Source organism: Cynoglossus semilaevis, chromosome 8 (assembly GCF_000523025.1).
Source record: "Cynoglossus semilaevis isolate Cse_v1.0 chromosome 8, Cse_v1.0, whole genome shotgun sequence".
NCBI lineage: Eukaryota > Metazoa > Chordata > Actinopteri > Pleuronectiformes > Cynoglossidae > Cynoglossus > Cynoglossus semilaevis.
The window spans coordinates 18117089-18133928 of NC_024314.1; the positions used below are offsets into that span (position 1 = coordinate 18117089).

The window sequence follows — 16840 nt, forward strand, 5'->3', positions numbered from 1 at the left end:
GGGGGGGGTTGGTGGTGGGGAGGGGGTAATCCAGAACACACTGAAACAATTAGAGCCCATATAAACCAATAGGCCTGAGCTTAAACAGTGATCAGGTCCCAACACTGGAGAAAGCAGTGAGTCAGACGGGCTTTGATTTTTCACAGTGATGGGAGCAGAGATGGTTCTCCTGCTCCTGCTCCTGCAGTGCCTCCACCCGCCACTGGGCGAATAGGTGAGACGGTGAGAGGACGGGATGAGGACAGAGATACTGATCTGCTACGAATTTCTTTAAATAAACAAATGTTGGTTTATTTAAAATGACCTTTATTTATTTATTTTTACAAAGAGGGGGACTCGATAGTACAGTGGTTTCAGGTGTTTTGACAAACAACTTTCTTCTCTAGCGGAGGGCCTGCTTACTCATCATAACTACTATACTGCCATCTAGTGGGCAAATAATATTGCTAACCCAAGCAGAGGCTACAGCTTTTGACATTTTTTAGCTCCGTGGGTCTACTTCCGTGTGTTTCGAGTTATATCCTGTTTTGTATTGTAACTTTTGGTTCTTAGAGTTCGTTCCACCGAGTTCATATTGTGTTGATAACGTTACATATCTTTTACGTTTCTTATAGTAAGTATGACTACCAGAAACCTGGGTAAATTTAAAAAGAAAACAATAAATTGACAGTAAATGTGGCTGAATGTGAACAGTGAAGCGAAGCAAAGAGCTGGAAAAATGTAGGATATTTTTTTAAAATACCACCAACAGAAAAACATATCTAAAATACCCCAACATCCTTTGATACATTTTACGAGTTCTACATTTCGAATAATAAACAGACAGGAAATAAGATATAAGAGTTAACAACAAATTGTTGGCTCTTTACCTGATGAACTGTTGAATGTGAAGGCAGAAGTTCCGACGTCCATTAACTGACTTCATTCCAGCTGCAGCTCCACGGCTAATTAGCGGATTAGAAGGAGTTTTTAAACTGCTGGCTGCTGATTGGTTAAATGACGTTGCGTGCTTCCTGTTAGTATATTTCACGTTTACTTTGGGCTATTAATTCAGGAAATTAAACTTACTTTAAAAAACTACTTTTATTTCCTTTTACTTAAAGTTTGGAGGCAGGTGACTCTTTAAAAAAAGGTTGGTTTACATCAAACAACAAATACCATTGGGGAAGTCATGGTAAAAAAACAAACAAAAAAAAAAAACAAACAACTAATGACAACAGGAAAGGTTGCGTTCTCCACTGATTTATTTCTTGAGAAAATGTAAACAAATCACACCATCACCAAAAACGTAACTTGAACCTTGAACCTTGAAGTCATGGACAAACCAAATCTCCCAATTTTTAATTTTTTAATAAGAAACTTGTTTTTCACTGAAACTCTATTGTCATTTCATTAGCGAACGATGGTTCAATTTTCACATTGTGTGTTAGCGAGTGTTCCCACAGTAACTTCTTCTGGAGGAAGGCGAGTCCACACACCTCACAGACGTAGCTCTTTGGTTTCCCTGTGTGAGTCCGTCTGTGTTTCTTCATGTGATACGACAACCTGAAGCCTTTGTTGCACACGTCACACTTGAAGGGCTTCTCTCCCGTGTGGATGCGCATGTGTGACTTCAAGTATCCCGACTGGATGAAAGCTTTGCCGCAGACTTCGCACTTGTACGGTCGCTCACCGGTGTGGTAGCGGTTGTGCAGCCGCAGCTCATTGGCAGTGAGGAAAGTCTTTCCGCACACCGTGCACTGGTGAGGCCTCTCCCCAGTGTGGATGAGCTCGTGCCTCTTCAGCGACGTCTCCTTCATGAACTCCTTCCCACAGGTACTGCACGGATACCGCACCCCCATGTGGACTTGTTCGACATGGTTGTTCAACTGCAGCTTGGTACGGTACGCCATATCGCACTGTGTACACGCCCATGGTCTCTCCTCTGAGTGGGTGCCCATGTGGACCGTGAGCTCCGATGCAGAGCGGTAGCACTTTCCGCACTGCCAGCAGAGGAAAGGCTTTTCCCCAGTGTGTTTCCTCTGGTGGACTGTCAGACAGTTGGAGGACCTGAACTTCTCGGGGCACAAGGAGCAGTGGTAGGGGAACTCTCCTTTGTGGATTCTCTGGTGGATGGCGAGGTAGGACAGTTGGATGAACGTTTTGTCGCACTGACCGCAGGGAAACGGACCCACAAAGTCGTGCTGCTTCTCGTAGTGTTCCCTCAAGCGTCGCAGTAAAGTGAAGGTCTTGTCGCACATGGTGCACTGCATGGGCCGGTGCATCAGTTTGTGCCTCTCGAAGGCGGCCTCGCTGGTGAGTATCTTCCCGCACTCTTTGCAGTAGAGCGGATCGTGAATACGCTGGTGTACTTTGAGCATCGTCATACTCTTGAATTCTTTCCCACAATCGTCGCACTTCATGATATCCCTCAGCTCCACCTTGCACACGTTCTCTTGGTGCTCCTTGAGTGCCGATGGGTACTCGAAGTGTTTGCCGCAGTTGGAGCACCAGACGGGTATCTTCAGAGCAGATTCCAGCTGGTGGTCGGCTCCCGCCGCTTCGTTTTGGCTGCAACTGGTTTTTAGCTCCTTTTTCCAAGTAAATCGGGCGATTTTCTTGTGACAAATGGCATAGATCTGGTGCCTCTTCAGCCCGTGCATGTGTTTGAATCTCTTCTTACAGTGGACGCAGTGGTACGGACGATCGTCCGTGTGACACTGTATGTGTCTGTTCAGTGTCTTCACGCTGTCGAACGCCCTGCAGCAGACCGGGCAAACTTTGAGGGCTTTTGTGACAGAATTTCTTAGCCGTGGTGTTGTGGCCTTCTCAGTAGAGCCTTTGGGCAAATCTGCATTGTTTTCCGTTTGATCGACGCTACAGGCATCATTGCAATTCTGTGCGTCGGCTGCAGCCAGAATCTGTTCCACAGACTTGCTCTCTTCCTCCCTGATCCCGTCGTGGCCGTGAATGATCTGGTGCTTCTTCAGCGTGTCTTTGTACTTGAAGCCCTTCTCGCAAGTCAGACAAATGAAGGGACGCTCCTCTGTGTGAGACCGTAAATGCTTTGCTATGTCGGCGGTGCAAGGTAAAACCCTGTTACAAATGGGACAAACTTTACCCTCCATTAAACTCTCCCACGAAAATTGCGGGTTTGACTCCAACAAGTCCTTCCTTCTTGTCCTTTTCAGGTCCTGGCTTTTACAAATCTCTTTCTGGTGTCTCTTTAAGACGTAAGGATTCTTGAATTTCTTCTCACAATAAGGACACTTGTAAGGACGGTCCTCTGAGTGGGATTGCATGTGTCGCTCCATGTCCACCTGACGAGCAAAGTACTTCCCACACAGACTACAGTTTTTGTTTTCAGACATCTCTGAGGTAGTGGGATCACCAGAGCTGTCTTCTTTGGAGCTGTTGCCCAATTCCTCTTTTTCATGAACGCGCATGGTGTGTCGGTTCATGTCGTACTGGTCCCTGAATCGTTTGTCACAGCCCGTGCACTTGTATTTGAGATCCCTGTTGGCAGAATGGATCTCTTGGTGTCGCCTCATGGCTGCGGCACGTAGAAAAGTCTTATTACACACGGGGCACGTTTTGTTGTTGGAGTATTTCTTCCTCTGTCTCCTTGCCATCTCCAGGTCCTTTTCTTTTAAAGCTTTTCTTTTCAACTGCAGCCTTTTGCTCTGCTTCAGCGGCTGAAATGCAGCTGGTTTTATAGCGTCGTCCTCTTCTTCCATCTCTGCAGTCGGTTCCTCCTCATTCCCCTCGTTCTCTTCCTGATCAACCAAACCCGATGGCGGCTCAATCTGTATGTAGTCCAACAGAGTCACAGTCTCGCCCTCCACCTGCACCGCCATACAGCCCTGCATCTGCTCCGATGAAGAATGCAGGTGTATTTGTTCTGTGTTGATTATCACTTTCTCCAGTTGAGGGAGGGATAGTGATGAGAGAATACAGTTCCCAAAAGATGACAAGAGGCTGGGAGATTCCTCTGTGGAGAGAAATGAGACCCTGTGAGTTTTGGGATGCATTGTTGACACTGGTTTGAATTATATTATTAAAAATCTGGCAGTAGGTAAAAAAAGCAGTGTGCTTTGAGCAGACACCTACCAGAAAAATCAAAATGTCCCAGGCCTGAGTGATGGAGGAGCACAGTTTTTAGGAGCTGCATATCAACACCTGAGTGCAAACACTCCTCCAGTGCAGATGGAACTGCAGAGAGCAGGGATGCAGTCTACGGACAAACGATACATTAAAAAAATACAGTAAGAGTTATTGTTTTTTTTTCTCCATTTCAAAATCAATTAAATCGAGTCAATACATTTTTCCCTTTGGCCACAGCCACGTTTCCTATTTTGCAGCCACAGAGGCATTAAAGCCTCATGTATGTTACCTTCACCTACTTAAAATTTTATCAATAACATTCAGGCGACCACACTTCTGAAAAACACTGATCTAACCCCTTAGTTTTCCCCCTATTATCAGGAACCTAAAACCAATTTCTAGACAGATTGCATTACCTGCTGAATATCTGGAACTGGGAGAAGCTTGTCCAGCCTGGACAGGAAGTCCAGCATTAGCACCTGCAATGCGTTGTCGTAATCGGGCCCAAAATCTGTCGGGAAGACATCCTGGAAAGAAATCTACATGTCAATAAAGAACAGAAACTTTACATTTTCCTGCTCTACACATATAAGTTGTCTAACATACACATTTTCATAAGGTTTAGCAGAAAACCACTCACCTGGAAGAACTTCTCCTTCTCCTCAGGGTCCTTCAACAACAACTCGATTTGATCAACAAAGTTTGACTCCGGAAACTCCACATTGGCAAAACAAGGCTGGAGTAAAACAAATTAACAGAATTTTTTTTTTTTTTATATATATATATATATATATTTTTTTTTTTTTAAACACCCACACAAAAATCACACCTAATATGTACACTGCTCTGTTGTGAAAGACAAACCTGCGCTGCCCAGCTGGACACAAGGGTCTTGATTCGTTCGAGGTGATTTGAGATGGTTTCTCTGTCTGTTATCTCCTTTGACTGACACAACTCTAGAACAACCTGCAGCAAACAGCATGAAAACAGTGCATTGTTTGTGGGACATTTAGTAATGATTACGATGTACATTTTGGGGGGGTGTTTTTTTAGAATATTTTCTTACCCGCGCTCTGAGTCCCAGGAGAAGCTGAGCTTTCTGGTCTGCATTCAGTAGATCTGGAATGATTTCAGTGATTGTGCTGACAAACTCCTCCACCAGACCATAGTCCGTCACCTTCCCTCTCTGGACAACCTGCCACAGGGCTGAAGACACCAGGCGCAGCGGAGGGATGAAGAGACGCAGAGACGGCAGCAGAAGGACTTCTGCTGGAAAACCACGGGCAGTGGTCACACAAGTGGAATACGTTTATATTAAAGTTTGGGAATCTTTAGGTCACAAGGCATTGCTAAGAAGCATAAGGAGACGTGTAGTAGTTATAACCAAAACTTTATAGATATATAAAGATATAACTTATGTGTTTGACAAATGGAGCACAACGTCAATAAAACAAACACATACACATGAACATACCTAGAACTAAAAATGTGCACACAAACATTTTTCAAACATGATCAAAGTGTTTATAGTAAGCAAAGTAACCTTATGTTGCGTTCAAAGACTGACAACGGTGTCGTTAAAAAACGCCGCACAAAACAAGTATAACAGTGTAAAGAGTGGAGATTTGTAATGGTCAAGGGCTATATTTATATTTAGCCATTGTAACCCTTAAGTTAATATTTCGTTACATTGAGAAAACAATGAGTGGCTGTCCGGTGTAATTATTGTTTATAATGAAGATGTATTTCATTTTCATTTTTAGCCTCTTAAACACTTAAACGCAGCGCCGTTCAGTCATGACAGCGCTGGTTTCTAACTTCTTTATTCCACACTATGTTAAACCAGTTAACAATTTCTGGTAAACCAATGTTGTAGTGTTGCAAAAATACTTAGAAACAATATTTTACTACAGTAAGTAAGCTGAAAGAAGCCACAGATACCTACGGGACGCATTAGCCCCGCTAAGGCAGCACAAAGACACCGCCATGTCAGAGCGGGGTACGCCATGTTAAAAATCGGGCGCACACACCAGAAAAGACAAGCCACTAAGTGGACACAAAGGAGGCAGGTTTAACTTAAAACGCTCTTACCTTTTTCACTGGATTGTGGGCTCTCCATTTTACCACCGGAACCTATCTATTGGAGAAGCACAAAATGCCAGGGTTGTTTTGAGTCGACGTCCGCTCGACCCTGCGGTGCTTGTGGTTGGCGGGGAGGCAGAGAGGCTCGATTTTCTGCTGAGTGTGCGCAGGCGTAGACGTAAACGAAATTAATGTTTTTATTCACAAACTCAAGATCTTCAGCTATAAATATTCGCAGACTTACTTTACCTCGAAAAGTAGGGTTTTTGTGTTATTTTCAATGAGAGATAACTACGTTGTGTGTAATTTTTCTAACTTCCTGCTAAGCGGTACGGCGCTTCTTCTTCGTGTTCCGTATTTGAGACTTGTTTGTAGTTGCGCGCCCCAGCGGTCCCACGAAGTAAACGCACCAATTCATAATGTAGTACTGTACTGCTACTCATAATATGATAATGTTAGTGGTACAACATTTTTGTAAATCTGAACAACAAAATGTTGTTATATTATTATATTAATTATTACTAACAACAAAAATAATCACAAGCTTACTTGCAATCACACTAGGGTACAAGTAGCTAACAGTTTTAAGAGTTCTGGCAGTGCTGTAAAATGGGTTATTACACGGTTTTTAAAAATATGCAATGTGTGCATTTTTTATAAATAGGACTCAAACTCATCTTTTTAAATGTGGTCTTTTATTAGCTGTCCACAAAAGCATGTCATGGAACCACAAAGTGTAGCTAGAGTTTAACATTCCTTTATGTTGTTATACTCTACCACATCTCTGCTTTTCACACCATGTATAATTTATATTCCATATACATTATCTTTTTTTGTACAATATACATGTTCTCATCAAAGGGAGAAAAAACAAAAACATCTGCAAAAGCCCCCCCTCCCCTCCCCATCCCTCCCCCGAACCCTCAGCACACGGTGGATGTCATGCATGTTTCTGCTGCCTCTAGGAAAGATAAATGTTCGTTTATTACCAGGAGCAAATACGCAGGCAAATAAATGTTTATTTTGACGACGTAAAGGAGAGAGTCCCATGAGACGAAGCTGGTGTACAGAGCACATTCCCGACGACATCAAACAAGAAGAGCCATGCGAACTGGCGTTTACTTGACAGCTTTGAGTTGAACGTAAGCACAGAGTCGAAGCTAAAGTTAGTCTTCAGCTACTGACATCACAGTATAGGACAAAGATAAACAGATGGGTGGATGTTGAAAGTCATCTCCAGCTGCTGCCGGGACGACAAAACTTGACATCTGAAGGGAATGTTCAGGTCTTTTCAAGTGTGTTTGAGAAGCTATTTGATCATGTTGATGTTTAACCGAAGGAAGTCTTCATCGGTTTAAGTCTGTTGATTAATTCAACTTTTATGCACTCTTCTCCCACAGGTGATGGAAAATTCATTCTCACTCTATGTAACCAAGGTCAATACAAAATAAACATCCATTTTAAAAAGCAGGACAGAAACTGCTGGTTAAGACCGACCTTATTTCTGTGTGATTGAATTATTCATACCATTATAGTCACTAAATATAAATATTACTTACTAATGAAGGCAGCAGGGGATAAAAAGAAACCAAAAACTTGTCTACTGTGTTTGTTTTTTATATGAAGTTTGGTGTGAGTTTTTGCGAAGTGGCCAGAGTTAACTTTTTAGTTCGAATTAGTGTCTCGGCAGTTTATTTGGTCGTGCGTCCCATCGGTACACAGCACTGTTGTTTTGGAACCAATTACTGTTCTGCACCAAAGTTCATAGAAAAGGCATCACTTTAAGCAGGGAATAATATTGTGGCACTGTTTTAATCAACATTGGCAAAAAAAAAGCTACATACTGTAGACTGAAGGGCTCCAAATTACTGAGGGTCGCTTAGCTATTATACAGCTATTATTTAAGGGGGGGCTCGGTTTACGATGTCGCTGACCTACGCCGTTTTGCAGTTCATTCCGACATATGGCATTAAAACTCACCAACTGGTTTTCACAAGTAGTAGTTGGCCAGTGGAGTGGAATATACGTTGTTACGCTGATGATGTTAACATTGTTAGCATAGGTGATTGCCACACTTTTGTAGAGGACGCAAGTCCCGACTTACGACAAAAATCAAGTTATGTCGCCCCATAGGAACGGAACTTGGACGCAAGTCGAAGACACGGAGTAAAAGGTTTGAGAACAAGTGTGCTTGGTTATTGCTGTCTTAAAGGTTAAATTTTCCTTCACCAAAGTAAAACTAAACATAGTATTTCAGATAAATTATAAAATTTACAAAATACCACATTTAAACTGACCAAGGCAGCTATTACTCAGATCTAATGACAAGAAAAATGTTTGGGTTTTTTGTACAATGTTTGGTCAAACAAGTTTACTAAAAATATTATTTTGTTATATAAAAGAAAATGAAGAAAATGCTATAAAATGAAGTGATTTGGGTATTTCTTAGAACAACATTGTCTTTAGGAGGTGTGGATTTTGTTGGTCAGTGTATACTGTTGATGGAGGCCTCTTCAAAAGAACCTGAACTATCCCTTTAATTGTTTTGAGGCTACATTGACATTAGCAGAAAAAAGTGCTTTGACATCATATATATATATATATATATATATATATAAAAAAACAAACTTAAAAACAAACCGTGTTACCTCTGTGGTGACAGAACCGTTAGCATGTTTAAGTAACATCCCATATAAAAACAAGTCATTTTAGTGAAATGATGCTCTTTTTTTGACAAGATTCAACATGAAAATGTGGCAGAAGTGAATTATTTGAAACTCTGTAAAACAATATATTGTACTGGTTTTCTTTAAGTTAGAATACAATTTAAAAACGAAAATATTATTTAATATATGTGTAACACAAAAATAAAATATCCAGGCTTTGTCATTCACCCATTTGTCTATGTCATATAATTTTAATCTCACATTTATATTGTTGCTCTATTCCCTGTGACGTATTTGTTCAAAGTAATACAATCTAATGTAAATATTGCTTAACAACGTCAAAAAGCAGCTTTTTATATTAGTACATTTTTATATATATTTTCTTTAGTAAAACAAAATAGCTGTGAAATGTAAAATAAAATATACAGCCTAGTGCTATGTATGCAGGTACTGTACGAAAATAAAGTCATAGGGTTCGAAATATCTATAATGTTTTTGTGTCTATTTACAGAACCTACTAAACCTACCTGCCGGTTTGCTTGTCCTAAAATGTTCAGTCCCGAACAAATGTCCAAGTGAATTTTTTTGAGTGTGCTACAAAATTAAATTTCGATTTTCCTCACCATAGTGTCGAATATGTGAAAGTGCACTGAAGAAATCGGGATTAGCGGGGTAGCATGTTAGCAATAGCGCGCTAATGAATCGACAGAATGTACTGTAGCATCTTCTCGTTTTGGTTCTCCTGCTCGGCTGAAAACATTGCACATTTATTTATAAGTTAGGATTATTACATTCATGAAGTACACAGTGTAAAAATAAGATAATAATAATAATCCATAAATGGACTTTGAGTTGTTTTTTTTAAATACGATTTTTAAAGGTACTTTCGACATGTTTTTATGCTAATGTCCCAATTTAAGGCCAGATAAACTGTTGCAAGTTGGGAAAAATTCAGATATCTTTTCCAGAGAATTGCCAAAAAAGATCTATATAACTCCTAATATATTAAATATTTGTCAAATAGAACATTTATTTGGCCCTTTTATGGCTTTAAAGGAATGCCTATGGGTGGTCCATGCTGTATGTGGTCCTTCTATTGGCAATCTGTGGCATAAAGCTAGCTTATGTTATAGTGGAATGATTTTACATGTTGTATACTTAATAATAATAATGCTGTTAATAAAATAAAATAGCTAATAGTTGACAGATACTCAACATGGATTCATATTCATACCAAAAACATACAGTTTGAGAAAGTAAAACATAATAAAGCTGCTCATTCAAAGCTAAAGATGAATGTGTATATGACCATGTCGTGAACTTGTACAATGCATTGGTATTTTCACATTATTTTTACATGTAAAAAGTGTTTCAGGTGTTGGAGATTCTTTCGTGTTTGGCGTCACTTTCACACAATCTGTTCCAACTCTGTAAATTTCCATCGTGCCCAGCTGCTGTTTCTCCTTCCTTCTTCTTGTTATCCTCCTCACATATTTTCCTTTCCAAAACATGGCGAAACACCAGGATCTTCCAGACGCCCTTAACATGTGTTTACAGTCACTAGAATAACATTATTCATCACACTGTCCTTCTGTTCATCATAGTTTCACATCACGTTGCTTTCTTTACGACCTGATTCAAACTGCGGACAAAGGTGGCCCAAATCGGACTCTTGTCCACGTGACCCATATTTGATCTTTCTAGGACAGTCTGAACGGCACAAATCAGAACAAGACACTTTCACAAGTTCTTCTGAATCCGATACTTATCTGATGTGATTTATCCTGACTTCCCTTTCACAAACCAGGGACCAGATCAAAAATGTCAAAATTGGGGGAAACAAACACGACTGCCGCTACTGATGGAGCTGATCGATGGAAAGAACACAACTGAAAGTGTTTCCATTTCTCGCTCATGTATCTGCGACTGGCTAGCTGACCTTGGCGATGATATTACTCATATATGTTTACCTCGTACACTTAGAAATCTCTGTGTGACGATAGTATTCCTCAACTAGTGCAGAATGCAGACTTTGCCCAACTGGGAATTGTAAGTATAATCTGTGTTTTAGTGCCTCCTACTGGAGGTGAAAGTCTACTACCCAATCTTCGAAACGTTCATGTAGGTCTGTGTTGCTGTCAAGAAAACTGTCGAGGTTTAAGTCCAAAACCAAAAGTAGCCTTTTAAACGTATGAGTGCGTATGAACGTACGATCGACCCTGATCATTTGGAATGTATGAGAAGTAGCAGAACAATGGCGTATTCTTGTTTTCTGATTGGACGAGAACAACAACCTCTCTACTCGACCTCATCTACACAGAGAAGAACAGCTAAAGACAAAGGGAGGAGGAGTCATATAAACAGGTAAGAACATGCAACAGTGCATAAACAGAGACACACAGCAGGGGGAGCTGTCCAGAGAGCACACTCTGAGGAAATTTGGGCCACAGGGCGAGCAGGTGTAGGAGAAGCCTACACTGTACACCAGTTTGAAAAATAAATGTGGGGAGAAAAAAAAAAGAACCAACACGATGACCGCTAGGACGTATTTACACTTTAAATATCTTTGAGAAAATCCCTGTCCGTTAGAATCCGTCTCCGAATCCTCATCAGTTCATCAGAGAATGAAACACTCTCTCTCTCTCCCTCTCTCTCTCAACTTGTTCTTCGGAAAAACTGGTCCTTGAAAAAGTTTCTACGTAAAAAGCGACATCAGCGGCAGCTCAGCTGAGGAGGAGTCATGCAAGGAAAAATGTAAAGAAAAGACAGTGTTTCACGTTGAGAGTTCAATTCCCCCGTCGGAAATGTCTGTGTTTCAAACACTACTGTACATCGGCATAGATTTTTCTAAGGTTCTTGCTCATCTTTAGTTGAGAAAGCGTTGCGGTGTCGGCCACTGGAAGCTGTTGTTGTTGTTGTTGTTGTTGTTGTTGTGGTTTTGGCCTCAACAGAATATAGAACACAGTGAAACCTACACAGAGACGACGGGACGAAGAGCAGACCACCGTCCATCGTCCGTCTGCTGGCATTGCTACGAAACAAAATAGTAATCCCACACATCTATACTGGTCCAGCCCATTGTTGGGTCACAAAATGTATCACTGCACCCACATACTGCCATGAATTACAGGTCATGAGTGGGCCACATTTGGTATCCAGAATGTGGGCTACAGACAACCACAGCCGACCACCAACTAATCCTTAATTTTTGGTTGAGATGTGGCTCAATGTGTGGTCCCCATTTGTTAGCAAATTTTTAGGCCACATATTAAAATATATATTCAAATCAAATGAAAAGTCCAGGTCCTATTTTTTTGCTTCACCTAAACCAAATTTGGTGTCTTCTGGTGGGCCACAGAACACAAACTGGGCCACACCAAATGAAACCTTCTCCTGGTCCTATGCTGGGCCGTATGTGCAGCTAAGATGTCGCCCACAGTCTGGATACCAGATGTGGGCTATTGCATACTGGTCCAGATAACCATAGTCCCATCTGCTTGAGTTGGAAGCTGTGGCCAACAATCTGGATGCTCAATGTGTGTATTTAAAGCCCAGTTTATTGCAACATGTGGACCATGTGACCAACGTGGCGGTGTGGGTTTGTGTTTTTTGGCATAATTGAGACATCAAACTTCCAGAAGCCATGTGGTCTTTCCCAGAGCAGAGTCTGGTGTTGTAATCCGTTTAGATCTCTACGTTAATCTAGCTCTTTAAGCAAATAGAAGGTATTTCATGCAAACGTTTTCTCTGAAATACAGATGAAAGTTTTGTAACTTAGTTTGGTCTAAATGGGACAGTTGGGTCATGTTTTCACGAATGGAACCTGTTTGTTGGAGCCGTCGCTTCGTCTGATCCTCGGACAAGGTGAGAAGGTTTCCTCCACGGTTTCTCCAACATTTACCATCAGTGGGACAGAATTAAAGGGAATCACGGACTGACAGATCCTCTGCACCAGTGAGCCGAGCGGGTTGTGGCGTAACGGGGTACACTTGGGTGTAGATGGTGGTGTTATATGGGGGTTCGGGTTGCAATCATCACACCACAGAGCCCTTGGAGGTGGAGAGGTGGATGGAGTGGATGCGCGTAGCCAGCGTCTTCTCCAGGTCTCGGAGGATGTCGGTGGAGATGCTGGGGCCTGACACGGGGCTCTCGGCGGGTGGAGGTTCGTACAGGAGCTGCTTGAAGCCTTCGAGTTCGATCAGCAGCACCATGTTCTTCAGGAAGTAGCCCTCGATGAACGCCGTCAGCTCCAAAGCACCGAGGAACTGCAGTGGTAAAAGAAAAACGGGGAAATAAAAAATCTTCATCAAGTCAGTATTTGTTGAGACTTTGTGCTGTCGTCACATCCACGACTGGTAGATAAAAATAAAAGTCTGAGATTGTGTTCACTGACTAATAATTTGTTGCCAAAAATAAACAAAATATAAAAAAATAATTAACAAATACAAATGAGAAAAAAAATCTGTCTGGGACAACGTCCTATCAGCACTGATTTTCTGTGTTTGTTGGCTGGAAGGCGGGACATGTAAACAGACATCCAATCACGTGTCAGGGAGTTAAATAAACAGAAGACAGTATGAAGCCTGGAGCAGAAAAAACAAAAACAAAATCACATTTGGTAGAACAGCTACATGGACCTACAGTATGTTGTATTTACTTTTACTGTGAGTAATGTTTCTTAATAGAATACTATAAAGGCCATGACATGAAACATTAGACATGAGACGTTGGATTTTAGTCAATTTAATCTGATTTAAATTTAGGCAATTAGGCAAAAAAAATAGTTAGTAAATACTATTTTTTTTACTAAACTCTACCTTGAATATATTGACATATATTTGTGCATATACACGTGTGTCTATGTGTATGTATGTATGCGTGTGTGTATTTCTTTAGTGTGAATATATATATATATATTTATTTATATTTATTTATTTATTTATTTAATTAGAATATAGTCAGGGTTCTGATTAACCGAATCTGATTACAGATGAGGATCGTGTTCTCAGACTGGCCAGTGATTGGTCACCTTGGCGTGTTTGTAGAGGTCCACACAGGTCTCAGTGGTGATGTTCTTGGAGCAGATGATCTCACAGTGTCTCTGAAGAGCCTCCAGTTGGAAGAATTTGGCTGCAGACAGGAGCTGTGGAGGAACGGCAGAACAAAACAAGATGAAGGGAATGAGTAGTGGGGGAGGAGGAGGAGGGAGGATGGAGGTGTGGGGATGTGGGGGGGGCAGCAGCTCTGATCCTCAGGTCCATCTCACCTCCATCACTTCAGTGTTGCGTATGTGCAGCATCTCAGCGCCTCCACAGTACAGATACTGCATGACCAGCTGAAACACAGCGCAGTTTGACTAATCAACATTTGTTTGTGGATCTATGTGTAATCTATGAGCACATACAGTATGTTTACACACACTAGCATGCAGTAAGAAAACACTCAAACTTCTTACGTGGAATATATTGTACTTGACGTGGCTGATCTCGATGCAGGTGTTTTCCGCCGCAGGTCGGTTTTGTAGCAGCGACTTAAACCTGCAGAAACAAAGGGAATCGTGGGTATTGAATGCATACATACAGATAGAGAAAATAAACAATTAAAATGCACTTGTTTTCCTCACCTGACTGAAGCTGTGAACAGAAGGACTTTATGTGCATAAAACGGTTTTCCCTCCACCAGGAAGGTGACATCAGACATTTCCTTGTTGTTCAGGAAGTGAGGGTCTGGGAGGTAAACAATAATATGACACATTATCGTTAATAAATGAACGTATTGCGTTATCACTGGGTGTGAGACACTGAGCAGGAAATAGTTGCGTTATCACTCACGTCTTCTGGGTGTGAGACACTGAGCAGGAAATACTAGAAACACTGAGCTCCGTGGTGATTTATTTATAAAGTCCAATTTCCAGTTGTTTCTCGACAGACAGTTGCTCAATTAATCATTCCCCTCTATTTCCCACGGTAACCAGTAGAGGGTGCTGAAGCACCGCTGATGAACGCCAGATTCGGCTGCACGGTCAAACACACGTTTGCGGTGAAAAGGAGCAGTTTGACCTTTTCAGCATCAAAGCTGGTTTTTCAAACCCGATCACTGTGAATCATCACGGTATTAGGCGACATCACGTGATCCTAAATGTCAAGCCTCATAAATCAGTGTGTGTTGCTGAGGACGAAAACACACACAAGGCGGTGTTCAGAAATGCTGCATTATAAATGCCTTGATTTCTATTAAAAGCATTGGGTTAACATTAATGCATGTTTGGCATGTTTGACATTTCATTCTCATATTTGTACGTAACACTTATCCTGTATGAAAATGTCTCAACCTTCAGAGAAAACAGAAATCCCATTCTCTGAGACGGAGCTTGTTTCCTTGGATCGTTTGATTGACAGCTGATCTTTGACCTCGCCGACGTCAAAGACAAATCCAACACGCTTGAAGAACAGGATTTCTCTTGACACTGTCACTCACTCAGCTTCATTAAACACACACACACACACACACAGGCAGGCTGACCAGTTTAGCTCCTACCTAAGCGTGAGGTCTGTTTCTTCTTGATTTCCGTCAGCTTGGGGATGGGGAAGGGACCGTAGCACTGAGTGAAGATAACGGACAGCTGCTGGCTTATCACCTCGTTCTGCAAAAAAAAAACAACAACAACAAAACACGAGTGAGAATGAAAGCCTTGCTGCTGTGCCCCGCTCCACTCACTCCCTCCTATTTTCCAGTTCCTGACGTGGATGCTAATGTATGTTAATGTGCTTTTGGAGTGCATTCAAACACACACAAATGTGAGGATAAATGTATCTCTGAGTCTGGTGTTTTACAAACAGGAACATTTTTACCAGCGTATTAAACTGATATCTAGTTGTTTTCCTCCCATCTGCACTGAACTCCATACAAAAATGATCGTTTTTCAGCCTGCAGGGACGCAGGAGCTAACAGTACACCTGAGCCTTGTTTGGAGAATTGGTGTCACTTTGGTGAATTGAATTCAACAATTTCATACTCCAAAGTCAATAAAGGACACATCAACAATTTTCAAACAGAAGCAGCAGCTTTTGCATCACTGTTGCTAACCATGTAATTAAAATCATTCATTTTCTCTATGGACTTCTGTGTGGGAAAGAGCACTTTACAAAGTGTCAAAAGCTTTAATTTCCTGTGGGTAATACATATTTGATAGTAGGTAAGTTTGTTTCTCCATGCCAGTGTCAACAGACAAAAATCAGCTTCTTACACAATAGTTAAATCAACCCATCTGAACTCACCCAGGCAGGCGTGTGATAAATAAAATCTCTGTGATGTGAAGTAAAATAGCTTATTTTCCTCTGTGGGCTTTGGTGTAGGGGAGTGAGGATTTCACAAAAACTTTCAGTAGTATTCAGTAGACGTTCTTTGACAATAAAAACGTTATATTTAAACTTGGATTCAAATAGTTCTACTTGGACCAAAGTATGAAGGGGAAAGAAAGCTGCTGGTCCAAGTCTGTCTTAGTCATAATAATCTGAATGGCTGATATAAAAAGTGAACTACTTGTCATTGTGACACAGCAGAACCAAATGTGACCTCTGTTTTTAACCCATCACCAAAGTGAACAATGGGCAGCTTTAAATGCAGTGTGTGGGGACAGTGTCATGCTCAGAGCACCTCAGTGGTAACTTGGCAGTTGGTGGACTTGAACCTGAATCCTTCTGGACCCAAGTCCACTTCCTTAACCACTAAGCCACCACCTGGGGGTACTGTTTATTAATTCCAATGTAAATAAAATGACCTTGCTGGTGCGGAGTATCTGAAACATGAGTGGCAAGCCGTGCGTGATCAGCTCCTCCGTGTACTCATCCTCCTGGATGCAGCTGAAGTCCTTGAGCAGACCCTGGATCAGCGGCCGGCGGTGCTGGACGAAGCAGGTTCGCAGGGACTCCAGCCAGGTGTGCAGCGTCCAGGGAACGCCTGGGAACGTGACCGACCACACGGACAGTGAATACACACAAGGCAGAGAG

General features: G+C 41.7%; 2 protein-coding genes across 5 annotated transcripts in view; both read right to left on the reverse strand.

The window, feature by feature from the left end:
• Positions 1-1222: 1222 nt before the first annotated feature.
• LOC103382579 (zinc finger protein 14-like) lies at positions 1223-6555 on the reverse strand. 4 transcript variants are annotated; one of them, XM_025057368.1, is made up of 8 exons: positions 6415-6555; positions 6175-6318; positions 5150-5352; positions 4948-5049; positions 4724-4819; positions 4500-4622; positions 4090-4213; positions 1223-3970 (listed from the first exon to the last, which is right to left on the reverse strand). In XM_025057368.1, the coding sequence occupies exons 2-8, from the start codon at positions 6200-6202 to the stop codon at positions 1368-1370; spliced, it is 3279 nt and encodes a 1092-aa protein (XP_024913136.1). In that variant the 5' UTR covers positions 6203-6318; positions 6415-6555; the 3' UTR covers positions 1223-1367. The 4 variants fall into 4 exon arrangements, with proteins under 4 accessions (XP_024913136.1, XP_024913135.1, XP_024913137.1 ...); XM_025057367.1 differs by having other exon boundaries at positions 6175-6321; positions 6415-6552; XM_025057369.1 differs by having other exon boundaries at positions 5150-5349; positions 6175-6552.
• Positions 6556-8770: 2215 nt separating this feature from the next.
• Positions 8771-16840, reverse strand: part of LOC103382584 (ankyrin repeat and BTB/POZ domain-containing protein BTBD11-A) — a 48782-nt gene continuing 40712 nt past the window's right edge. The window contains exons 11-17 of the mRNA XM_017034785.2: positions 16612-16790; positions 15369-15474; positions 14455-14557; positions 14287-14368; positions 14098-14166; positions 13861-13974; positions 8771-13096 (exon numbers count right to left, since the gene is read on the reverse strand). Of these exons, the coding sequence (XP_016890274.1) occupies positions 12866-13096; positions 13861-13974; positions 14098-14166; positions 14287-14368; positions 14455-14557; positions 15369-15474; positions 16612-16790 (884 nt within the window). The 3' untranslated portion in view covers positions 8771-12865. The remainder of the gene's footprint in view (positions 13097-13860; positions 13975-14097; positions 14167-14286; positions 14369-14454; positions 14558-15368; positions 15475-16611; positions 16791-16840) is intronic.

Bases quoted from the DNA above. Each gene is read 5' to 3' on its own strand.
- LOC103382579 (XM_025057368.1), bottom strand. From the start codon at position 6,202: ATGGAGAGCCCACAATCCAGTGAAAAAG. The intron at 5,050-5,149 runs GTAAGAAAATAT...TGTTTGCTGCAG, and splicing joins TCCTGGGACTCAGAGCGCGG to GTTGTTCTAGAGTTGTGTCA. The intron at 4,623-4,723 runs GTGAGTGGTTTT...ATTGACATGTAG, and splicing joins AGAAGGAGAAGTTCTTCCAG to ATTTCTTTCCAGGATGTCTT.